The sequence below is a fragment of the Mustela lutreola genome, chromosome 1 (assembly GCF_030435805.1).
Source record: "Mustela lutreola isolate mMusLut2 chromosome 1, mMusLut2.pri, whole genome shotgun sequence".
NCBI lineage: Eukaryota > Metazoa > Chordata > Mammalia > Carnivora > Mustelidae > Mustela > Mustela lutreola.
Genome location: NC_081290.1, coordinates 183,393,617 through 183,418,343, shown reverse-complemented (window position 1 = coordinate 183,418,343; position 24,727 = coordinate 183,393,617). Strand labels below are relative to the sequence as shown.

At 49.0% G+C, this 24,727-nt stretch overlaps 1 protein-coding gene across 3 annotated transcripts; it reads left to right on the top strand.

Annotated features, from left to right (window-relative positions):
- On the top strand, positions 1-24,727 carry POU2AF1 (POU class 2 homeobox associating factor 1). 3 transcript variants are annotated; one of them, XM_059180109.1, is made up of 6 exons: positions 1-473; positions 17,199-17,320; positions 18,525-18,655; positions 19,116-19,158; positions 19,242-19,507; positions 22,629-24,727. In XM_059180109.1, the coding sequence occupies exons 2-6, from the start codon at positions 17,242-17,244 to the stop codon at positions 22,941-22,943; spliced, it is 834 nt and encodes a 277-aa protein (XP_059036092.1). In that variant the 5' UTR covers positions 1-473; positions 17,199-17,241; the 3' UTR covers positions 22,944-24,727. The 3 variants fall into 3 exon arrangements, with proteins under 3 accessions (XP_059036092.1, XP_059036104.1, XP_059036095.1); XM_059180121.1 differs by lacking the exon at positions 17,199-17,320 and having other exon boundaries at positions 12-473; XM_059180112.1 differs by lacking the exons at positions 1-473; positions 17,199-17,320 and adding an exon at positions 5,520-5,916.

The following is a 24,727-nucleotide window of genomic DNA, read 5'->3' as shown; positions in this document are numbered from 1 at the left end:
CCAGGGGTCTTTTGGGCTCCTCATGAGTGTGGAGGGCCCCGAGACCTGACACGCGTGCTCGCACAGCTCACGCCCACAGACACGCTCACCCTCCCCACGCGATCACACCGCACTCTGGGGCCGTGTCTGGATGGCCAGGGCCTCCTGCGTTGAGCTGTTGTTCGGATCCAGCTGGCTGGCTCCGTGAGTCCAGCGGTCTGTAGCCAGGGGGCCTCCGAGGGCGCACACAGTGGGGTGACAGGCAGCCTTGCTAAAGAAAAAGTGCGCCCGTGCCTGAGGTGGGAGGATGTGATGACGCGGTGGCCCCCGCGCAGCGGGAACTCGGGCCTTTAAAAAGCTGAGGAAACAGCCTGTGAGCAAAGCCGTGGCTACACTGGAGGAAAGCACACCCAGGCCTCACATTCAAGAAGCCAAACTGTCTGCTTCAAAGAGAAAGGGCAACATCCTGTCACAGGCCATGCTCTGGCAAAAACGTAAGTGGTTCGGCCGTGGCTGTCAGAGCCCTATCAGCACAGGTAGGCGCCGGGAGCTCCCCAGCGAACCTGGGACTTCTCGGAGAGGATGTGGTCGTGATGGAGGCCACTGGGTTCTGGGTCCCCAGCCAGGGAGGGGCAGCTCAGGGGTGAGGTGGGCGACGGAGCCCGATGGAGAAACCAACCTGTCAGAGGTGATGCTAAGTTTCCAGGCTGGAGGGGAACGAACGAGTGTTCCAAGGTGGGACAGCTCATCGTGTCTCCGCTGTGAGGCATGAATCACTGTGCGGAGGAAAGGCCAGCTCATGATTCACACAGTGAAAAGCCAAATGTGACACTGGTTTGGGGCCGAGAGGGGGAAGCCGTGGAGTCCTTTCCATGACTGGCTTTATTTTTCGCAAACAGCTGCTCTTGAACTCGAGGTGCCACTCCTTGGGCCTGTTTCTCTCTGGGTTGCTTGACTTTCTGCTGAGGGCATGATTTGCTGCTGCCAGTGCCCTGGGACCGTCTGGAAAGTTGGCTTCGCCAGGCATGTCTTGGCTCGCTCCATGGCCCTGCCTCTTGTCATTCTTCTTTGTGCTCTGTGGCAAGGCTGGTGTGTCCCCGTGTAAGGGGGCAGCGGGTTTATCTTTAACCTCCGTGTTTATCCCTGGGGTTGGATGGAACAACCGTGAACTTTATTTTCCATTATGTGGGATCAAACAGAGACTCGTGTTATTAATAATTGAAAGCATACAGTGAGTATCTACAACATTCCTTTCTTGAAATAACAAAGTCAACTCAACAGCCTCACGAGAGTCGAACTTTGGGGGGCTCGGTTCTGTACTTCCTCGAGAATGAAATATTACCAAAAAATTGCTCTGTTTCTTCAAAGGGGCTTAGCTCTTTAAAATGCCTTTTAATGAGTTTATGTACACCCTGCTTCAAGCAAACTTAATGTAAAAGAATGTAGATTTACAGAAAAAGATAAATTGGGGAGTGTTTATTTTAGTAACAGATATTCTCTTGGGGGCCTTCAAGTTCTAAAAATATACTTTCACTGATTAAAACATAACTTACAGCCTCTTTATCACCAACTCATTGTTTCCTTTATTTCTTGTGTAAATTCTCTGGAATTAAGCTTGTTAATATATAATTCCGAGGAGCGATTTCAAAATTTCTCCGACTATGAGGCCTCTTTGTTTGATACTGGCAAGATGCAATTTTTTTTTTTTTTTCATAAAAAGAGATGAACTTTAATTTGGGCTTGAGAGCTATGGGCTCCTTCCAAGAGAATCAGAGATACGCTGACACGGGCAGTGTGCACGGCTACTGAAGGAGAGGGGAACAGCAGCCAGCCCCAGGGAAGTTGGGGCTGAAAGCAGATGGGCACTCCTGTCTTTACTGGAAGCTGATGAGAGTCCATATGCCCTTACCCTTAGCGCTGAATAATGGTGGGTTTTATGTGAGCTCTTGAGGAACTTTTGCCTTGGTTCCTACTTATTCAGAGCAAGTCACTTTCCTTTTTTATTTTTATTTTTTTTAAATCTTTAGGTTTCACATGAGTAAAGTGGGGTAAAAATTATACCCATTCCTCAGAGCCACGCTTACCTTGGTAAGCTGAGATGCCTCTACCATGGTATGGACGGCTTTGGTTTCCCTCAGTGTCTAAGATATACCAGCTACGTTCCTGCCTTCATGAGCTACCGTGTTCCCCACTCTTGGTTATGCACTACATTCTTCCTTCCTTAATTCCTCTGAAGAGAGTAGAAGTTTTTTTTGTTTTGTTTTGTTTTTTTCGAAAGAGATGCTGGAGGCATGTTTCCTGCTCACACCCTGGACGCCAGTCGCGTCCAGCAAAACTCCATCCTTGGGAGACCACGTTGTAAGCTCATCTGTGGAATAAGTGGGGTGAATAGTTCTACACATTCAGATGCACACTGTCAAAATCCTCTTTAATTGTCCTTTGGCACCTCAAAGGAAATTAGGAGAGGGCCCAGGCACTGGACCCATCCCCTTACCCAGGATCCAAGTAAAACCCTTGGCCAGGGGCACTGAGGGGACCTGGGTGCCTGGATCCTGTGGGGAACCAGTAAAAAAGGGAAGCATCATCAGCCCACTTAGAATCACCTGATGGAAGGGCACAGTTTGAAATCAGACGCCAAGAGTGCTGAAAAGGCACTTTCTTTTTTGAGAAAACACCCTCGGGCCATGATCTGAAATGACTGTACTATGGCGTTCTGGAAAGGGTTAAGAAAACACCCACTTTGTAAATGCTGCCTCCTCCCTACCTGGCCCAGGATCCCTGTTTGTGGACTAAATGTGAACACTGACTTTGATTCAGAGCAGCTCAGACCTGCTGGCACACAGAAGTGGAAATCTGCAAGCCCCATTCATGGTTCTGAGCTTTGCTTCACTGGCCGGCAGATTCTCCTTCTGGGTCCAGGACTTGGTCCTGGAGGCCCTGCGTAGATGTGAAGGCATAGCCGCTCCAACCAGAGGCCCTTGTTCAGGCCAACTTGTCACAGTGCAGTAGGAGCGGCAGGAGCGAGGGAGTGAGACAGGTCTGGGTTTGAAAGCCGGCTCTGCAGCTCATTCAACCTTTGCTGATTCTGAAAAATCTGAAAAATGGGGGTTTTCATGCCTGCCTTACGAGGTTTTATTTGGAGCGAAAGTAGGGAATGTGGTAGTGTCATCAAGTCTTTGGAGAGTGGGGAGGGTGCACTTTCCATCGTCTGGCACGTCTCCTGTGCCCATCTGGAGGGATCAGAGTTCTGCTAACTTCCTTCCGGTCTGTGCTTTTCCAAACACTTTGATTGGAGCTGTTAAAAAGGCCTGATCAAAATATTCTTGAGTGATAGAATCTTTCAAACGGTGTTCCAAGGGTCTAAATCAGAGGTCTGCAGACCACAGTCTGAGTGCCAAATTGGCCCCATCACCCGTTTTTGCAAATAAAATAGTATTGGGACTTGGCCATCTCTCTTTGTTTGAATATTGCCCAGGGCTGGTTTTCCTATGTCAGAAGCACTGAGTAGGTGCTACAGAGAATATATATATGGACTACAAAGCCAAGAATATTCACTATCTGGTCCATTAGAGGAAAAAGTTTGCAGTCCTCTGGGATAAATGATTTGGGTCATACTTTACATGCTATTTCCTTAGGTTTCTCTGTATCCTGTGCACAGGGCCAACACCAGTGGGAGATAAAACCTGCAGTCCATTGATTAAATGATTTGCATAAAGCCAAAATTTGATCTGATGGACTTCTTCTGTAATAGCTATGAAACTGTGTACAATAAACTCAACACATTTCTAACATTTGTTAGAAAATGAATGAATCACACTTTGCTTTTTATTGTTGTTATTTGTGTAAGGGAAAGACGTAATGTGATCATGAAAGGCGGGCTGACTGATTTTTCTCTGAATTGGCCGCTTGTCTTGATGTCCCGTAGATGTGGCTCCAGTGTGCGGGGAGGGAGGCACGACAGGAACACGAAACAGTAACTGTTGAACTCTCACAGCACAGATGTGCCTTTGCTCCCAGATGTCAATGGAGTAGAGGTTCCCAGACAGACAAATTAGGGTCTCAAAATTCTCATGAATGTAGAACTCTGGATTTACTCCAGGGTTCCACTGAATAGCTGATTTCTGTAGGGAAGCTAAAAAACCAGTTAAACCTAAGGAAAACCTGTAATAACCCTGTAATATCTGAAACCGCATCTATTGCAGAAACTCAGGAAAAAGTAATACAGGTTTTGTGGAGCACTGCTCACATTTCTGTTGTGTGTCACAACCTTTGTCCCCTTTGTAAGCATCTTTACTTTTCACCAAGTTTATTTACTGACTCAGTGGTTCTTGCTGATAAGAACAAGTCAAGTCTAAAGGACAGACACAGACTCATAAGCCCAGAAGAAAGTGAAATAAGGGACAAACATCTACCAGGCACACAGATTAGTTGGTAAAAGAGCAGTAATTTTCAAGGTGGACCCTTTACGTCCTTCTCCTTGTATTTATTAAAGGAAAATGCCAACTTTGTTTTTTTCTTATCTCCGACTTTGTTTTTCTCCGCAAGTCAGAGGTTTGGAAGTCTTTCTTCCAGTTCATATCTGCAAATCCGTTCTGTGGTGAGGAACAAAGAAGAACTAAGGTGGTCTACACTTACTGGCTAAAAATCTGCTCATTTAATTTGTTTAGAAGTTCTGTGGATTTTTGCTTTTAAACCTTTCCATTACAAAATAAAGGTATGAGGTTCTTTCCCCCCACTCTGACTTCTTTCTAAAGAAGTTTATTTTCCTACTATGTCCACCAATTTCTGACTTTGATCCATCCAAAGTTGGCTGATTACCAATGTAAGTTTCACAATTATGAAATACTTATCGATGTTCTAGTTTTCTCATTTTTGTAGAACAATTGTTCGATACGAGCGGGCCTGCCAGGGATGGAGAGGCCTTTACTGGAAACTTCTTGTCCTGGTTGTGTAATGCTACGGACAAAACATTGTTGTTGGAGGCAGGAGATATGGAGTTTACTTTCCAATGTTATTAGGTGCGGGGCTCCCAGCAAACCACCTAGCCACTCTGGGTCTCAGCATCCTGGCTGTAAAAAGGGATGCCTTTACGTGGCTAAGAGGCAGGGAGATTGAACTTGACCCAAGTTCTTTTCCAGCTATAACTGCTGAGCTTTCATGAAGGCTTATACAAAATAAATCCAAGTTTCAAACACTAGTCTTTAGTCTAACAGAAAGCATTCCTCCCACTGCACAGAGCAGTGCTTTTCAACCGTGGCGACAGGTCGGAGTCCTCTGAGAAATTCAAAAAATACAAAAGTCCAGGTCCCAACCCAGAGGTTCTCATTAAAATGCCCTGGGCATTAGATTTTCCAGTCTTCCTAGGCAATCTGAATGAGCAGCCAAGGTGAGAACCACTGACCTAGAAGTTGCAGGGAAGGGCTTCTAATATACCTTTGAATGGTTTACCTATGCACCCAGCCCTTTCTATCCTTTCCACGGGGACAATCCCAGCTGTGGGGCATGAGCACTCACTTGGCACTCCACAGGGCACCGAGTGATCTGTTGCATCGGTTTAACAGCATTTGGTTGCTAGTGAAGAGACCTGAAACAAGATGGATTTAAACAAGACAGCGGTGCACGTTCTCTCACACTGAAGTCTCCAGTAAGCCGGGTGGGACTGCATGCAGACTTCTGTCTTTCTGGTCGGCTGTCCTAGGCACGGGGATCTTGCTCTCCAAGTTGTCTCGCAGCTGCCACTTTAGCTCCAGCGACCACATCCATGTTTTGGACAAGGAAGAAGAAGAGCAAAGAAAGGCAAGGAGGTCACACCTCCTGCCACCCCACCACGACTGCCGACACCTAACGGCCGCTTGGATCTACAAGGGAGGATCATGTCATTGTGTCGTGGGCACACGGACATCCACCCCCGTACCGTGGGGCGCGGTAGTAAGAGAGGTGAGGGCTGATGCGGGGTGTGGCAGCTGCCAGTGTGTACCACATTTGGGATGGATTCTCTCCTTTAATCCTCACAGAAACTCCACGAGGTAGGTTCTGGGCTAAGCTCCATTTCACAGATGGCAAGATGGAAGCTTGAAGATTAGGTTAGTAAGTCAGCCTGAATATCGTCTTACAAAGCTGTGCCGTGTCTCTGCTGTGGGCCTTGGCTCACCCCGAGGGATGGGAGGGTGCTCTGGGTGAAGGCACAGGCCTTCCACGGCAGGTAAAGGAGCAGAAACCCAACGGCAATAACGAAGCGGCCAGGTGGTGGGTTCTGGGGCCTCCTTCGCAGACTTGGTCTGACATTTCACGTTGCTTACTGCGAGGAATAAGGTCTCTGCGTCTATACCTCTTCTACTGGGCTCTTTCACAGATTTTTCAGCTGTAGTGGGAGGGCCTGAAGGCGAGAGAGCAATCTAGACTCTTTCCCCCCAAACCCAGCCCATCTGGCAGCCTGAGCTGGGACCCCTCAAGGCTTCTGCCTCCGTGGTGCTTCCTTCCTTCTAAAGCGTCTAGACTTTGGAAGAGTCAGACTATCCCTTCACACATGTGCCCAGGTGTGTGCATGTAAGTGGTGTGATGTGGAAAGCAACATATAGAGAACAGGGGTTTATTTGGAACCAGAAAGTGACGTCTCTGTTCTCTCTGTGCTGTTAGTGGTTTAAAGCTTAGTCTCTGGGGGAGGCGGATCCAAGTCTGAATCCTAGACCCAGGCCTCACTGGTCACAGGGTCCCGACAAGCCCTTCTGTCTCACTCTGCTGCCACTTCCTAAATATGTAACAGGACCACGGTTCTTACTTCTTTGCTTCATGGGGCTATGGTAGGTATTTACTACTGCTCTTCGCATGAAGTCAAGGCTCAATAATAAATATTAGTTACTATTCTTATTTTCCTGCTCTCTCTCTCTCTCTCTACCTCTGAGAATAAAACTTATGCAGCTAATTATAGATGGTGATTCGTGTGGCCTCTGAGTTCTGCATTTCTTGTGAAACAGCATGGCACACATTTCCAGTCTTGTAACTTGTGGTGGGGTTCGTGATCAGGGCTAAGGCTGATGGCTGAGATGGCCATTCTGGGACCAAACCGGGAACCTGGGCCATTTTCTACCACGCCTCATAAGGCAGCAGGCTTGTACTGACTGACAAACTGTGTTTGTTTTCTTTTAATTCACAAGATTGGACTTGAGGTTTATAATCTAGCTGTCAGGAGACTGACCCTTGAATTTTGTAAGAAATAGCACAAATGATACTGAAAACTGAAACAGCAATGTGCTGCCTTTCTTAGTAATGGTTTCATTAGTATCACTTTCTGGGAAGCACCGGCAGCCAAAGAATGATAAACCAGAGTCATTCTTAGACCAGGTGTTGGGACCAAAAAGGATTGGACCACCCTTAAGAAAAGCTGAATTACTTTTTAATCCTCTAGAAAGACTCTTAGATTTAACAGGAAGATAGAAAGTGTACAAAGATTTCTACCACTTCCCTAGGACTGCTAAATGTTGGGGAGACAGAAAAGAGGAAAAAAAGGGAGGAAGGAGAGTTGAAAGCAGGAGCAAGTTTTAATGCTGGATGAAGGCAACACTGATTCAGGAGAGAAAGACATAGAAAGAAAATCGATCATCCCTTTGTTGTCCCATGCATGTGTGCAATGACCTGATAATGGAATTATTCTTAGTAGAGAAATCAAGCAGTGACATACATTATCTTCAGTGGGAGGAAGGGGAAGATGGAATCAGGGACGGTCTCCCGGAGCATATGGCATTGGATATAGACACTCAAGAATAAATGATAGACTTCTTGCTTAGATCTTGGGAGACGAAGAGGCATGTTAGGACATAACATACGAGCATTGGGAAGGAAACCCAAGGATGTCTAGGCTCGTGTTTACAATATTTTTTGACACAAATGTCTTTATTCAAGCCAAACCTGCTGTAGAACTCCAATACGAAAATAAAAATGGAAGAGTTTTGGGAGGATTCTGAAGCTCTGATTGCTCACTGACATCCAGACTCCCCTGCTTCCTTCTCTTTATTGGCAAGTACAGGTGCCTCCACTGTATTCCAGGGTTTTTAGATCACAGCTTGACAACCGTGACTCGGGCCAGTCCTCTACTCCTTCAGCCAGATCCCTGATAGCCGGTCACAGGTCCTTGGTTTAAGTGCTTCTGGGGTCAAGACCACACTCCTGGAGCAAAGTGAGTCACTGTGAAGCATGTCGTATTGGGCTCCATAAAGCTACGAAGCTGTGAAGGTCATGTTTTTAGTCTATGTCAGTATCTTGTGAACAAAGAAAGGAGTATGTTCCTCAAAGATTGACCTGGTGACTCCTTTCCCAGGCTTGCTAATCTGATAACTTCTTCACGGTCCTTCATGGGGAAATGTCCCCACATCCTGAGACCATTGGCTAGTACGCAGAGACTTGGCAAAAAAGCTCATCTTGATTGGCAGTTTATCTCACATCATGAATCACTTACGAGGGCTGACTTCACTCATAGTCTATGCCCAGGTCGCCACAAACCTTGGGGCTGGAGCACTTAGATCTGACCCTGAATATAGAGCTGGTGCTGGGTCTTCTCCTTCCTCCGAGGAATTGGTACCAGGAAAAGTTGATTTCTTTACTAAGAATCTCTTTGGTATGAAATCCCAAACTAGATATTGTTTAAATCAAGGAACAAACAAGTGCGTTTCTTCTCCTTCAGCTGCCTAACCATAGGTTTTTCCTGTTCTCGATCAGACTGGCAATTCTAGATTCAGGCTCTGGGTCTTAATCTAATAAGGAAAGATATTCTATCTCCTCTGCTCAGTGTCCTCACCCTGGTGCTAACTTGCTATAGAATTTGGGTGGGCACCTTAGGGTGGGCTCACCCCCAATAAGGTCTTTTGCTCTTAGTGTAGTCTGTCTCTTTCCCCATTCTGATCCCTGTTGCTCCTGATAAAGTAAAGCCAATGCCCAATATATCAGCCAGAATTCTGCCTTACTCGGATGGGCGATAAAAATTCCCTCCCTCACTGCCAAAGAGCCTTCCTGTGTATACTGCCATGTTCCATCCCATATGGGATATGTGCTCTTAGGTTTCTAGGCCTTTGGAGAAGTACCATGACTATGGCCTCAGTCATCGCTCTATCCCTGTCCTTTGGGAGATACATAAAAGTCCCCTGAGGGGCTACATCTGAGGTCAGGGACAAAGGCATGCCATCTTACTCTGCCTCTCAAAAATCTCAAAGTTTCTCCTTCTTGGAGTTGCCCTTTAAAAACTTAACTCTGCCCCAAGCCTACTCCTCTGCTGGCTTCTAAAGAAAGAAGTCCTTCTGTTCAGTTCATGATATCTCTGTAAGACACCAGTGCTAGGATTCTGATGTCTCCTGTCCAGGCTTGTCTTGTTTGCAAATGAGGTCCTTGACTAGTTTCTCTGCACCAACATGGGCCCCCTGTTTCCTAAACATGGCTGTCCTGCTGCTTGGGGACACCAGGCCCAGGCCTGAGGGATGACTTCTAAGAGCACAATGAAAGAAGGCTGAGACAGGCCTAGCTGGCAGTAGAAGGCTCTGGGTTTGCTGATAGGGAATTCAGTATCAGGATATAGCAGGACAAGGGTGAGTTAGAACCCCACCAGGGCTAGCTACTTCTCTGATGAATGATAGGCTGAGATCCTAGGAAATACACCTGTTTGCTGAGTACCTGTTATGTACTAAGTGCTTAACTATGTTAGTTTAAAAAAAAAAATCCTCACGATCATCCTGTGAGATGGATATCATTACTCTCATTTAGTAAACAGGGAAACTGAGGCACATACATGCTAAGCGATTTGCCAGGGGTCACACAGTGATAAGCTACATAGTAGGCTTTCCAAACTAGGTCTGCTTGAGTCCCAACAACATCATACCACTTTTCAATGCCAATGATTTTAGGGTTCCATTAGATGCTTCTCCCCACTCCCAGTTGAAATAAGTCCACCCTTAGATGGAGGTAGGTTCTTACTTCCCTGAGAGCAGTTGTAGCCTGACTCAAACGCTCCGACAAATATGAATCTCAGGAAGTTAGATTTGAGACAGTATAGAACTCCTGGTGACAGCCGATTTCCATCTTGGATTTGGAGTTCCTAGGGCTGGTCTTCCTCTAGTGGGCTAATTGGCCAAGATAGGAAAGGACCAGCTGGTGAAACAACTTTGGGGTTCATTTAGGGTCCCTAGGCTGGGAGTGAACCCTGAACATCCGGGACTGCTTTGTATGTGTTGGGCAAGACTTATATTCACGGTGTGGGTTGAGCCTCCCCCACACCAGACTCCCTGCATTGGGGGTGGGGTGACCGTGCCTCGTGCACTCTCCTCTTTATGAAGCCCCCACAGACTGGGGAACCCCTGCTTGCTACTCATGTAAGTCTCACTGAATCAAGTGGAGGTGGAAATCAGCCCAACCCGCCAGGACCCTTGAGCTATGAGGCAGATAGAGCTCTGTCACAGTTTGTGATTCTAGGTCTGCTGATGCATTTATTTAATTAATGTCTATCTCCCATTCGATTAGACGGTGAGCTCCACGATGGCAGGGACCTGGTTGACTCTGCTTAGCCAGTATTTGTTCAGGGCACGTTCTGCCAGGGCTCTCTGAGTCTTGTCCCCTCGTCTGGGAGTCAGTGTATCTCAGATGGGAGCCTTTTCTGCTCCAGTGACCCCAGTTTCTGTAAGAGAAGGGCAGATGCAGCTGGTTTCTCAGGTGGACCTATCCACTGTCATTTCAGTCAAAAGTACCAAAAATAAAACTTTGCGGGGAATTGCTCAGGTCTCTCAGTTCTCGTCACTCATGTGAGCAGACTGCTGGTAACCTTCTCAGTGACTTCTTTTTCCTCTCTCGGATGGGAAATACTATTTCTTGGGGAAACTGGCAGTCAACGGAGACAGGATCAGGGTGGTCCAAGCCCAGACTCTGACATGAGGAATGAGGGTCAGAATGGGGCAGGGGACATTTGTTGACTGACCTCTGGGGTTATCCAGAGAAACAAAGGGACTTGCCCAGGCCGTCAAGCAGGTGGTGAGGAACTGAGCTTGGAATCAGAGGTCTTGGGTTTAGCTGATGATATACCTGTTTACGAGTATGGACTTGGGTAAGCCACTTAACGTCTCTGGGCATCGTGCTCCTCATCGGTGGAAAGGAGGGTGAAGACCTCCCCTGCCAATTTCAGAAGTTGTGGCGAGGCCTCAGACGAAATCATTCAGGTCAGTCATAGAAAACTGTGCAAAACTGAGTTCCTAGGGGTTAAGGTTGTGACCAGGGAAACACGGGGACCTTCAGCGTGCATGCATTCACTGTGCCTGAGTCTTCACGAAGAAGAGGCAGAACACGGACACTGTCCCTGGGAGTGTAGAGAGGAATCCAAGAGCCTTGTGTGCCCTGCTCGCTCTGCAGGAAGTCTGGAGGGAGTTGGACACATGGTGCGGAATGCACTGAGAGCTCCTGGGGGGAAGGCTGTCTCGGCAGCAGCACCCATGAAGACAGTCTGAAGGCTCTGGTTCTGGTGGTCTTTTGGCTGACCTCACTCAATTAATCCAGGCAATCCTGAGGCTGTGGAGTGGAAACTTGGTGGATGCAAGTGGGGTATAAGCAAATTGGCTATTTAAGCCCAACATAATCCGAGAGGAGTGTGTGACCACCCTGGGTGGCCATTCCAGGCCAGCTGGGACTTCCCTTAAACAGGGATCACTTGGCTCCTAGACCCTGTGCTCTGGGGCTCTGTGGTTCTAAGACTGAACAAGCCTCTGTGGTCACATCAGATGTACTTTAGGATCCTCCCCTAGCTCTTCTTTCTCAGGCTGTTTCCTTCAGGCCCACCCAGGTCTGTAGCGCTTCTCTATCCATTCCCAGTGACCACTTGGGATCATGGCAGGTCAGTCACTTGATGGTTCTAATCAAATGATGATTGATCAAATGATGGTTGACACTGAGCTCCTTGGGGCTGACAGGAATGTGCCTCTTAGGATGGGGCCAAAGAGGGGAAATGTCACTACTTTCCCCTTCTCTTCTCTGATCAGACCAGAAAGTCTGGGATCACCCGCCATCTTGGAGCTCTCCTGATGGACATACCAGTCTACATATCAAGACCCCATGGCTTGTTCCTTTTTGGCTGCCCCAGCAATGTTACAAGCAACATCAAGTTGTAATTCAGTTGAGGTTCCACTTTCTTGTATCTTCTGAACACCCTTATCTTTTTTTAAGATTTATTTATTTGATAGAGAGATTGTGCATGCACCAGTGTGCGTGCACAAGAGGGGAGATTGGCAGAGGAGGGAATCTTCAAGCAGACTTCCTGCTGAGCATGGAGATGTCCAGGGGCTCGATCTCAGGACCCATGAGATCACAACACGAACCAAAAATAAGAATCAGACCTTTAACCGACAAGTCACCCAGGCACCATTCCTCTGAACACATTTAAAGGCACTTTTTTGTTGATCTATCTTTTTCCACTCTGCCCTGCGTGTTATCCAGATTGCTAGAATATATGAGTGATGTGGTGATACTTCCTGGCCGCAGAGCCTTTGCAGCTCAAACATTACTGGATGGAAAGCCTGCATTTACATGCATATGAGATCTCTTTGTTGGCCTCCATTAAAAAAAAAAAAAAAAAAAAGTAAACTGCAATCTAGTGTAAATTGGATGGGAGAACCTTTCTGTAGCGTGTCAAGTCCGGTCTTTGGCCAAAGCCCAAGTTCTTTCTTCCTGTCTGGAAAAAAAATCAGCCATTGTCCACAAATGCAAAGAACAAATTGGAAAACTCTGAGATCTTTAGCAGAAGACAAATGCTCACATCAGTTTTTCAGTTAAGGATGTGGATAATCCTTTGGCCGACCTGAGCTAAACTTTCCCAGGAGCCCTCAACTTTCTTGGGCCGAGAACACAAACAGATTTCTTTACATTAAAGTGAAAAGTGTCAGCAACTTTTATGACTTTGCTTTCAGTTAGAAGCTAGGACAAATTTGTTAGCCCTAGGCTTGAATTCCTATTGTTCAATTATTTGTTTTTGGTTTTGCTACACGTAAAGAGAAAATTATTTTTCTCCTTAGAGTCTTTTTTTTTTTTTTTTTAATAATACTGAAGTTTCAGCAGCAAAAGAGAATAATAATTACTGTGGTTACGTGGAGGAATCCACAGTGTGTCATGTGTCCTTCTGGGCTATAGGAAGGTTTTGTCTTTCAAAATGGTCTTGTGTGGCTTCAGGCTTGAGCTCACCCAGTCAGTTATAAATGGAAAGCCCTTTCAGTGAGCTAGATTGTCAAGATGGGTGACATGGGTGCCTCTTCCTGGCTCCCTGAGGAGAGAAATGCAGGTTGTACCCTGAATCCCAACTAGCCTTTAGAGCAGGGATTTTATTTTATTTTATTTTATTTATTTGACAGAGATCACAAGTAGGTGGAGAGGCAGGCAGAGAGAGAGGAAGCAGGCTCCCTGCTGAGCAGAGAGCCCAATGCGGGGCTTGACCCCAGGACTCTGAGATCATGACCTAAGCCGGAGGCAGAGGCTTAACTCACTGAGCCACCCAGGCGCCCCTAGAGCAGAAATCTTAACTGGTGTTCAACTTACTGCCGGGCCCTGGTGGTTCATGGGAAATCTGCAAAAGGACAGTGACTGGGAGAAGGGTCTTCTTTCCAGAGGATCTTGGAGGCTGTTCTAGGTAACACCCATCTGAAGAGGCTCTCTGAAAGCTGCCTGGAGAAGTTACAGTGAAAATGCCCGAGTGTTGGCTCCACTAGGAGCCATTAGGAGGGACATACGTCCTTAGCTGAGTAGCTCCCTCACTGTGGTGTGAATGTGGTTTGCATGGGGTCATTAAATAAACAAGTGCAGACAATTTTGCATATGTGCTCGGTGATATTTGTTATATCTTCTTCAAGGAACTGGAGGGCCACGTTTATTTAAATCAGTAGAATCCATGCATTCCCTCAGCTCGGTGCAAAGACGCAAAAGCAGAGTGACCAGTTGGCTTGGTCTGTCATGGTCTGTGCTCTCCAGAAGAACAACAGCTGTTGGACTCTTATTTTTGTGATGTGGAGCATGTCTGGGTGTGTGGCAGGGGGAACTGAAATGTCTTCTGCTGACTTTTTATACCTTCAGATTTTTTCGTCGCTCGTTTTGGAAAAGGGAAGCCCTCACTGGGGCCAAATTTATAGGTTTTTCTGTAAACGAGTCTTTTTTGTTGTTGTTTTTCACCCAAACTCCACTGGTGACTGACTTCCAGTGGTGGGAAGGTAATGTGGCTGAACTTCTCACTGTGATAAAGGAGATTCCTAGCAAGGCTCATGTTTAGGTGGAAAGACTTTTTCTCAGTGGCGGACACTTGGCGGACACTTGGATGCTCCCGGGAGACTTAACGACCCTCATACCACAGAAGAAATGGTGAGGAGGCATCAGTCTTGGAGGACATGCTACCTGGTACTGCAGTTTGATGAGGGGCTGTTAAAACCTCTGGTCAACTCTGCTCTGGGACACTGGGCTTTCATCCTCTCTGCGCGTGTATTACCACTTTGACCTTCTGGTTTATTTTCTTTGCCTCTTATTATTACTTTGAGAAGTTATTTTAAGAATCTTAAAATTTTTCTTTGAAATATCCTAGTTTAGTTTTCTGTAAGCTAGCTCAGCTCAGGGATCCAGAAGCCCCGAGGCAAAGCAATCATCATTTCAGATAAAGTTCTTTTCCTATTCCAAATGTGTATCTGTGGACTGCTGGTGGTAGGGAATACAGTGTTTACTGTAGAATTAGAAACGTTTATTGTTGCTTCCCAAAGGTCGGTGTGCAAGGCACTGATTCCAAGTTTTGGCTTTGCAAATACACTTGGCCATGGGGGTCCTTTGGGAATTGTCCTGAGGTTTCTGATTCTAATGGGTTATGGCCACTTTGCAAAGACACTGTCGGAAGCACCCTTGCTCTGGCCTGCACACTTGCTGTCAGCTGCAGGATTCCCTGATGGCGGGTTGTGCACTCACAGGTGGGGAGGCAGGAGATCCTTGAGAGCTGTGGGAGTTTTGTGACTGCAGCAGGAAGAGGTGGGGACTTAGAAACTAGTCTCCATATGGCTGTTGTGCTGGGCACACCTGTTGACACTGTGGGTTCTGAGGAAGTCCAGACATCAGAGGCCGATACCCTCTGCTTACAGCACCTCCCCCAAGCCCTCTTTGTTCATTGATTCGAAAACAACAGGAGGCAGGAAGCTGACACTTGACAGGATCCTGGAAATGCCCAGCTGGGCCCTTGGCAGCCGAGTGTTTGATGTATCCACTTCATGGGAGGGAGTGGGCTCGGGAGTCCTGTGGCCCTTCCCCAGAAGTGTACATGCAAATCAGAGGGGGTTAGCCTCGTACTTGTCTTTGAGCTGGTCTGAGGTGCTTGCCTGTGGGATCGAGCCTTTCTTGTCCCCCAGCTGAATCAGCAGTGTGACCACACTGTGGAGACCCCCATATAACCCTGTTCCCGAGTTTCTCCCAAGTACGGCCTCAGGCTGTGCCCCAATCGCAGGCACACAGCTGGAGAGATACAGGTGTGAAAGACGCCGATGTGGCTGTGCACGACTGAGAATGAGTGAGCAGAGTGTGGGAGGGCAGGTCGCCCTGTTCTCTGGGCCATCAGGCCCCACCTGGGTGGGCTCTGGGGCCAACGCTGGGCATCCACGATCAGGAGGGGAAGTGGCACATGGAACATGTGCAGGGGTGAGGCACCAAGAAAGAGAGTTACAAGGATTCAGAACATGTCATTAAGAAATAGCAGGAAGGATGGGATGTTCATTCAGACTCTACAGGAGACCTGGTATCTGTCTCCAGATGCTGGACAGGGATACTACTACCAACATGAATGATAATACTAGCTCGCATTTATTTAATGCGTCCTCAGTGCAAGCTCTGTGTTAAGCATTTACTCTAACCGGCACGTACCTTTAGGATCCTCCCTGTGCAGATGAGAAGGCCGCAGACAGATTATGAATGGTGAGCGCCATCAGAAGGCAAATGCAAGGAAGAATGGTGTTTGTTACCATGTGGCAGGTCAAGTCCACAGAAGAGCTTCCAGATGGTGTCACTCCCCAGAGGAAGGCGGAAGTGGCTGGGGGCAGGGAAAGTCGAGAATCTGTAACATAGGTGGACGTGGCTTTGGGAGCACCCCCTGTGTTATGGCAGTGAGTCCGCGCCACCACTGTAGGACATGAATGAGTGAGGCCCAGGGGTATTAAAAAATCATCTGAGACCTCTCTATCTGTAAATGACAGCCTGATTTGAATACAGGCTATTTTAGGCTCTCGAGTCCATAGTTAATGCTGCTTGTAGGAATACCTGCTCACAGGTGGTCCTGGGGCTCTGGCCCCAGGCTGGGTCTCTCAGCTCCACATTCCGGCGTCCGTGTCCATTTCAAGCACCCTCACAACTGTTCCATTGCTGTCTCCCCCAGTAGAGGCAAGAGGCATGCAGGCAGGGCCCACTGTGGTGCCGTTCAATAATGTGTTTAGTGCCCTAGGATAGTTGAGAGAATGAATGAGTATCGGTAGAGATCCCTTACAATGGGGGAAATCAAGAAGAGGATGGATAATCAATCTATTAGGATGTTAGAGGGGGATTCTTGTATGAGATCGGGGATGAATCATCAGTGGTTCTAACGCAGCAAAGCTTCAGAATCTGAAGGACTTTGAAAATATAGATTCCGAGGCCACGTCAACATCCCCCAGAATGAGAACTCTCTGGAAGCCTGGGTAACCAACCGCATTGTGCATGCCTTCCCGGTCAGGTCTGCTGCTCGTCCAGGTCAGGAAGCTGCCTTGCACGCATCTGAGTCAGGGGTTCTCTGCATCGTGTTTCTCTAGGGCTCTGCACACTCTCTTTCCCTCCTCCTGCTGCCTGTCTCTGCCTGCTAGGCTTCCAGGTCAGGCTGTGTGTGCGCCTGGAGCATGGCTGGGGGTCTGGTGCTGGGTCAGGCCTGGGTTCTTATCAGCTGGGTATTTACTGAGCAAAGTTCAGCCAGAGCCGCACTGTGGTTCCGGGTTTAATAGGTACCCAGGCTTTCAGGCTTTTGATCAGAGCCCAGGTCCCTGGGGCCCTTATCGCTGGATGATAAGGGTCTCCCTGTGTGAGTCCCCTGGGCCAGTGGTACTCACTCTTCTTGGCTGACCCAAGCCTGCCCTTTAAAGGCCCGGGGCCCTAGACTGTGGGCTGTCTGGGTGGGTAGACGGTCACTGCCCAGCCATGACCGCTGCTGGCTTGCTCTCCCCGGCCAGGAGGTGCCCTGTTCCGGCCCAGTGCTTTGGCCTCCCAGCTTTGATGACAAAAGGCACAGTGAAACTTCTCACAGCCGCAAGGCTGGACACCTTCTGGTCCCAAGTATGTGGCTCAGCATCGGGTATGTGTCCTCTGGCCTGTGGGCTACAGAGAACCCCAGGAACCATTTACCATAGCCCATTCTAAAGGTCTGGGCACATTCTAAAGGGCAGCACATTTCAAATCACCATCCAACCTGCTAATCAACAAAGACCTTACTGAGATTGCTATGGACATGCTACCTGGGAGGTTATCGAGAAAGAAGGTATAATAGCTCACCTTGACAAGTTCATAATCTAGTTAGGGGTATAAGAAATTTACAACCAAAGGGTTACTCGTTATTATACAGCAGACTGCAAACTTATTAAATGCTCACTCTGCACCTGATTTTATACTAAACACCTACTATGCTTCCCATTTACTAGGCCAGTGACTCCTTATGACATTCCTTTATAGGAAATTGCAGAGAGGGTTAGTAACTTGATGGAGTCACACAGCTAGAACGTGGCGGGGGCAGACCTCAAGGCCTGTACCATAGGGACTCAGAGTGTCTGCTCTTAGGCCAGCCTCTAGAGCCCCCTATGCAGACCTCCACACGGGTCTAAGAGGTTGGAGGAGGAAGCCACTTCTGTGGGCAGCCGTGGGCACCCAGGAGGGTTGTGCTAGGTCTTCAGCCAGGACTGGTCAGGAAGCTGAGAAGTGTAAGCAGGAATCCTGACCATGGGAAATCTCAAGTAAAGACGAGGATATGAGGGGCGCCTGGGTGGCTCAGTGGGTTAAGCCTCTGCCTTTGGCTCAGGTCATGATCTCAGGGTCCTTGGATTGAGCCCCACATCAGATCCTCTACTCAGCAGGGAGTCTGCTTCCCCCTCTCTCTCTGCCTGCCTCTCTGCCTACCTGTGGTCTCTGTCTATCAGATAAATAAAATCTTAAAAAAAAAAAAAAAAGACGAGGACATGAGAACACAAGGAACACGAAGAGAAGTCGGGGTTCATGTCCGGCCAGAGTCAGGGTGTATGTAGCACTTCGTGTGCAAACTGGTTAGAAAATGGGTTGAGCTAACACAGCCCAGGACTTTCCATTGCACATGAAGTTTGCAGGCCTTAATCGGTGGGATGAAAAGGAGCCATAGAAGGTTTGGGGCAGGAGGAGGGGTGATACTGGGGGAAACTATCCAGGAAGTCTGGCGGGTCCTCTGTGTTCAGGCACAGCTGAGGGCAGCGGGTGCCCTAGGGTGGGGGTTTGCCCCAGAGGGACATGAGCACCAGTGACATTGCTTTTCACAGCCACAGCACCAGAACAAGCCCCAGCCCCGCCCCGGCCATACCAGGGCGTCCGCGTGAAGGAGCCGGTGAAGGAACTGCTCCGGAGGAAACGTGGCCACGCCAGCAGTGGGGCGGCTGTCACACCTACGGCGGTGAGCGGGCCACTGCGGCCAGTGTGTGTGTGCACACGCGTGTGCGGCTTCGTGCCCCACAGGGTGGGATGGGGATGGGAGCGTGTTTCCCGGCGCTATGGGATGCTCTCTGAGGCCAGGCAGCTGACACATTACCATGGTGTGGCTGATGAAGAACAGACCCGGGGTGGAACGAATCAGGGATCCCCGTAAAAGTAGGAAGAAAGGGAGGGGCTGGCTGGCTCAGCGGGGGGTGGGGGGGGAGAACTCCCACAGTCCTGGCCTGAGCTGGTGGCTTCCCACGGTAAGAGGACCCTGCCAGTTCCCTAAGTGCACAGGTTCTTGCTAAATGGAAACACGAATCCCCCGAAGTATGGGGGTGACAGTTGGTGGGTGGGTTTTGCTCCTCGAGGCAAGTTTTCCGAGGAGGGCGGGTTGGAGATAGCTGAGCTCTGATCGGTGTCTTCCCTTCTCCCTCTAGGTGGTGCTGCCCCATCAGCCCCTGGCGACCTACACCACAGTGGGTAAGCGCTCCCGCAGCCCTGGGGACGCCCCACAGGCCCATCCGGGTGACACCTGCAGCTCTGCTATTTCCTTCTTCTCACAGGTCCTTCCTGCCTTGACATGGAGGTCTCTGCTTCCACGGTGACCGAGGAGGGGGCCCTGTGTGCCGGCTGGCTCTCCCAGCCTGCCCCGGCAACCCTTCAACCCCTGGCCCCGTGGACACCCTACACGGAATACGTGTCCCACGAAGCTGTCAGCTGCCCCTACTCAGCGGACATGTACGTGCAGCCCATGTGCCCGAGCTACACGGTGGTGGGGCCCTCCTCCGTGCTGACCTACGCGTCCCAGCCACTCATCACCAATGTCACGGTACGTCTGACAAGCGCAGAGCTGCACCAACCCAGGCTAAGGGCCCCCGTGGAACACGGGCTGACTTCCTGACCCCAATCATTCCTGCTACTGACCTGCAGGATAATGGGGTCGTCAAGCCCACCCCGCCCTGCAGGGAGGCCAGCTCCTGTTCCCAGTGGCCTACAAGAGCTGCCACAAAGAAAGCTCAGGGCCACCCCGTCGTCCCTCAGGCACTGCAGGGTTGGGGTGTTCTCCAGCTATTCTGCCCTTTATCTCCTCTCCTGCCCCCAAAGCAGCAAGTCTTGGTTAGAAGTTCAAGTTTTCAGTGAATGCGGTATCAGGGAGGTGTGCATGGGGCCGTGGACTAGAGTCCACGTTCTCTTTCTATTCAGGTAGCTTGGGGGGGGGGGCGGCAATTGTTCACTCAGCAATGTGATTTTCCAGGTGAGCTTGAGGCTAAGTAACAGGTGATACAACTTTTCAGAAAACTACTTTTTTTAAAGATTATTTTTAGGGGGGCTCCTGGGTGGCTCAGACGCTAAGCGTCTGCCTTTGGCTAAGGTCATGATCACAGGGTTCTGGGATTGAGCCCTGCATCGGGTTCCCTACTTGGCGGGAAGCCTGCTTTTCCCTTTTCCCTCTCCCATTCCCCCTGCTATGTTCCCTCTCTCACTGTGTCCCTCTCTCTCAAATAAATAAATAAAATCTTCGGGGAAAAAAAAAGATTTTTAGAGACAGAGAGAGATTGCGCATGTGAGTGGAGGGAAGGGTATAGGGAGAGAGAGTCCTCAAGCAGACTCCTCGCGGAGCACAGAGCTCAGTGGGGCTTGATCTTATGACCCTGAGGTCAAGACCTGAGCCAAAACTGAGTTGGATGCTCAACCAACTGAGACACCCAGGGACCCCAAAGAAAACTACTGCTGATGAAGTCGGACCCACCCGCAGGGCAACGTTTTGAGTGCTGCCTCTAGCTACAGATTGCCTGGGTTTGTATCACTGTGCCTTCACTTAGGAGCTATGAGACCCGAGACTGAGTGACTTAATTTCTCTGAGCCTTGGTGTCCTCATCTGTGAGTTGGGAATACTAACAAGAGGGCTGATGTCAGGATCAACTGGGATGATACTTATGGAGGACTTAGCATCATCCCTGGCATACAGATAACATTCCATAAATGTTACTATGATTGGCTAAGGTCAGGCAGCAACATTAACCGAGGGCAGCCTCCAAGTGCCAGATGGGAAAGGAATGAAGAAAGCACGAGAGATACTTTTACATGAGTGGTACCTGTTTGATCAAAGGAATGGGAATCCCCCAAGTGTTGAGAGGAGAAGACAGCTGTATCCAGCTTCAGTTCAGGGAAGACTGGGGCAGGCAGACTCAGGAGTAGCTGCAAAGCCCACATTGACGCGGGAGCTTGCTTGGGTTCCCTGCCTCCCACCCATCTCCTTCAAGGGCTCAGCATCATTCTGACGCTCCTGCCTTTTCATCACCATCCAGGCAAGGGCCCCCAGAAGCCCTCCTACCCCATGCCCCCTGGCTACTCAGTAAACCAGTTGTAGGGCCTACATGATGCTGGTTAGGAAGGAGTGAATTCAACACAGTTCCCAAGCAACTCATTTCCATATCAGGAGCCTTGGGTGGGGATGGTAGGCGCCATCTAACTGGTCCCAGTCATTTCAGTCCCAAGGATCTCAAGGATTTCATTATTTATCTTTCATTAGCCCCAAATCCTACTGTGAAAGGCTCTACGTATCTCTATTTATTAAGAAATAATTTATTTGTTTTACTGCTTTGTAAACGAATTCATCAAAGCTGGTTCAAGCTACCAGTCAGCACTCGTGATGAGCAGGAGATAAGACCTTGTGCAGCACTGGGTTGACGGAATTCCATCTCTGAGCCAAGAAACCGTGCTGCTGCAGTGACCTGAATGGGTTTATGACTCAAAAAAAGGATTGCCCTGTGCATTTTTGAAGTACTGGAAACAGTAAGGCTTTGTCAGGAGGCTGGAAGGCCTTGGAGATGCTTTCCAGCTCCAGCATTCTCTAGGAAAACACCCTAGAGACTTGCTAGAGACTTGCTACTCACACCGCAGCCCGTGGACCAGCCACACTGGCATCACCAAGAATCTGACTGGACATGCAGAGTCCCAGGCCCTATTCCAGACCTCCTGGACCAAAATCTGCATTGTCACAAGATTCCCAGGAAACTGAAATAAGCTCATCCCATTAAAATGAACTCTAATGGTTTGTTCTCAGAACACAGCGGCAACTGGACAGTGGGAACTAGGGGCAGCAGGGGGAGATCTGGGCCTCGCTCACATCATTTCATGCAGGGAACTTCCTCTTCCACCTGCTTCCTCAGCTGTAGGAGACAGTAGGAATCCAGGCCCTGCCTCTCATGCAGGCTTGACCTCAGGTTGCTGCACAGGGGAGAGGCACTATTTGCAGGGCACCTGAGAAGATGGCCCTGGGATAACCAGGGGGTGCCCAGCTCAGAGACGGGGGAGGATGAGGACATAGAAGGTGCTAGAAGCTCTAAGGAAAGTCTTGTCTACTAACGGAGTGGTGCTTCCCCAGCACCCAGGTCTGGCTCAGAGCACAAAGGAGGGGCGTGGAGCTGTGTTGGCCCAGGTGGACTCCAGGATAGCAGAGCTGCCGTATGGGGCCAGGACTGTCTTTGTGCCTAGGCAGGACAGTGACCACTTTTGGGACGCAGCTACTATGCCATAGGACAGGCTCGTTTTCACCGATTTTTAAGATGTACATGTCCCCCCACCCACATTTTAGTATACCTGAAGTTGGGATGGAATGTGTATTCAATAAAATCTGGAAAAGTGTCTCTAATCAGCTCGGCCCTATGGCATCAGTCTTATTCATAACTCTCTTTACAGAGGAGAAAATGGATGCTTGGGGAGGTAGCATGAGCAAGGACATAGCTAGTGAGGGACAGAGTCAGGGACCCAGCTGAACTGTGTGTGGCTTCTCCCTTGGGGGAGACTCTGAGCGGGTGGAGACAGAGCCCCTGGAGGGAGACAGCAGGCAAGGGGCATGGAGACACCCTCATGAGGACAAAGACAGACAAGGATAAGTGGGTGCCCCCACTTTGCTAACCCTCGGTCCTGTGTCTTCCCCGTCACAGACAAGAAGTGCAGCTGCGCCCACAGTGGGGCCCCAGCTGGACGGCCCGGAGCACCAGGCACCTCTCACCTATTTCCCGTGGCCTCAGCCCCTGTCCACGCTGCCCACCTCGACCCTGCAGTACCAGCCTCCGGCCCCAGCCCTGCCTGGGCCCCAGTTCGTACAGCTGCCCATCTCCATCCCCGAGCCAGTCCTTCAGGACATGGAGGACCCCAGGAGAGCCATGAATTCCCTGACCATCGACAAGCTGCTTTTGGAGGAAGAGGATGGTGACGCCTACGCACTCAACCACACGCTCTCCGTGGAGGGCTTTTAGGGTATACTCCTGATGCTGGGATTTAAAACAGGATTCAAATCAGGGAACAGGATTCACATCTGTTTGGAATGGTCACGTTATGACAGTCCTTGGCACCCCCAACTAGAGTGAGAGACCTTCCCTTCCTTCCTTTCTTCCTTTTCCCTTCCTCTCTCCCTCCATCCCTCCCTTCTATCCTTCCTCATTTCTTTATCCATTTCTGTTCCTTTTGGAGAAGGAATTATAGGGATTTTAGTGATGATATTGATGCCACTGTTGCAAACCTATGACCCAGGTGCTTTTTTTTTTTTTTTTTTTTTTTTTTTTTTTGCCTCATTTCATTCACTGGAGCAAGCAGCAGCCTGGCTGAGCTGTCCTCAGGCCTGTGAAGCCCTGCCCTGCCCTCTGTCACATTGAGGTGGAAGGGGTGTCCTACCGTACCTCCACGGGCAGACCCCCGCCAGAGTCCTTGAGCTGTTCGGAAATTCCCACAGTTGCTCCTTCGTTTGCGGTTTTCAGGGCCGGCCAGACTTACAGTCTCAGGCAGCAGAGTCTCAAGGCCTGGGGCTCAGGGAGGTGGAGGGGTGGTGGTCCTGAGAGAAAAGGGAACGTCAGAGTGGGTCGGGGCTGGGTCAAGGGACAGAGGAGGGAGGGGAATAAGGTGTGTGTATATGGGGGTGGAGGGCAGGGCTGGGTTGGGTTGAAAGAAGAGGCTGAGGACCCATTTAGCCCCAGATTACTGGTTATTAAGTAGAATAAACTCAACAAAAATATTGGTTTAATGGACAGTTTTGCTGCTGTCCTTGAGGACACCTGCAAGGAAAGCTGGGCTCCTGTAACCAGGATGCACAGGTCTGACTGCCTCCTCCTATGGGCAGACCCTCTGTGGTGCTTGCTGGGTGGGGAGCCAAGACCCACCAAAGCCCAGGGGTGACTGCGTCCTTGCTGCCTCACTGTGCTTCTTGTGTGTCTAAAAAAAAACTCCATAAGCCACCACAATGTGGAGCCTTGGCCTCCTTCCTAAGCACCGTCCTTCCTGGGGCCTTCTAGAGCCTCAGCTGGAAGAACCGCTAGGTTTCATTTAGATTTTTATTGTTTTGCTGGGGAATTGCAGATCTGCAGGTGCTTGGGCACAGGTGTCGCTGGGGCTACAGGGCTGCTGACGGGCGCTGTGCTTTGAGATCCAGCACATCCATCTGCCAATACCAGTGTGAGTGTCAGGCAAACACGCTAGTTGGTGGAGTCCATGTCCAAGTGACAAACTTTTCTCAGAAATGATGGCTTCATGGGCACATTTCCTTTCCCATCTTCAGTAAAAACTCCAGAAAGTTGCCTTTTATTGGATATTTTTTCTGCTTTGGGATTATTGGGACCCACATTTCTCAGCATCTGCCTTTTAAAATCCTATTACAAATATCTTGAATTGTTTGTATTTGGACTTAATATTTAGATTTAAAAGGTTAAAATTTTCAATACCAAATTTACATCTTTGTTAGTAGTGATGTTGAGTAGACAAAGAAGAGGAGGCCTCAGGCCCATTTCGTTTCCTAGAGAAAACACTATCCAAGATTTTTCAGCTTATTGTTTGAGAGTTTGAGATAACAGAAGTGATCTCCATGAGGGAGTCTCAGGTGGGACAAACTAGCATAGAAATAAAGTACTTTAAGTATTTGCTAAGATTTATATGATGACTTTTTTTTCCCTCCTTAGCTTGGGGTACAAGGTCTTGGTTGTAATAGTTTCTCTAGGTTTCTTTCTGGTTTTTCCTGCTAAGATGGAAACATTTTAATAAAGATTCACTCAGA

Coding starts and splice junctions, on each gene's coding strand:
- POU2AF1 (XM_059180109.1), top strand. CDS start 17,242: ATGACAAAAGGCACAGTGAAACTTCTCACAGCCGCAAGGCTGGACACC. Junction 18,656..19,115: donor CGGCTGTCACACCTACGGCG/GTGAGCGGGCCA, acceptor TTCTCCCTCTAG/GTGGTGCTGCCCCATCAGCC. Junction 19,508..22,628: donor CACTCATCACCAATGTCACG/GTACGTCTGACA, acceptor TCCCCGTCACAG/ACAAGAAGTGCAGCTGCGCC.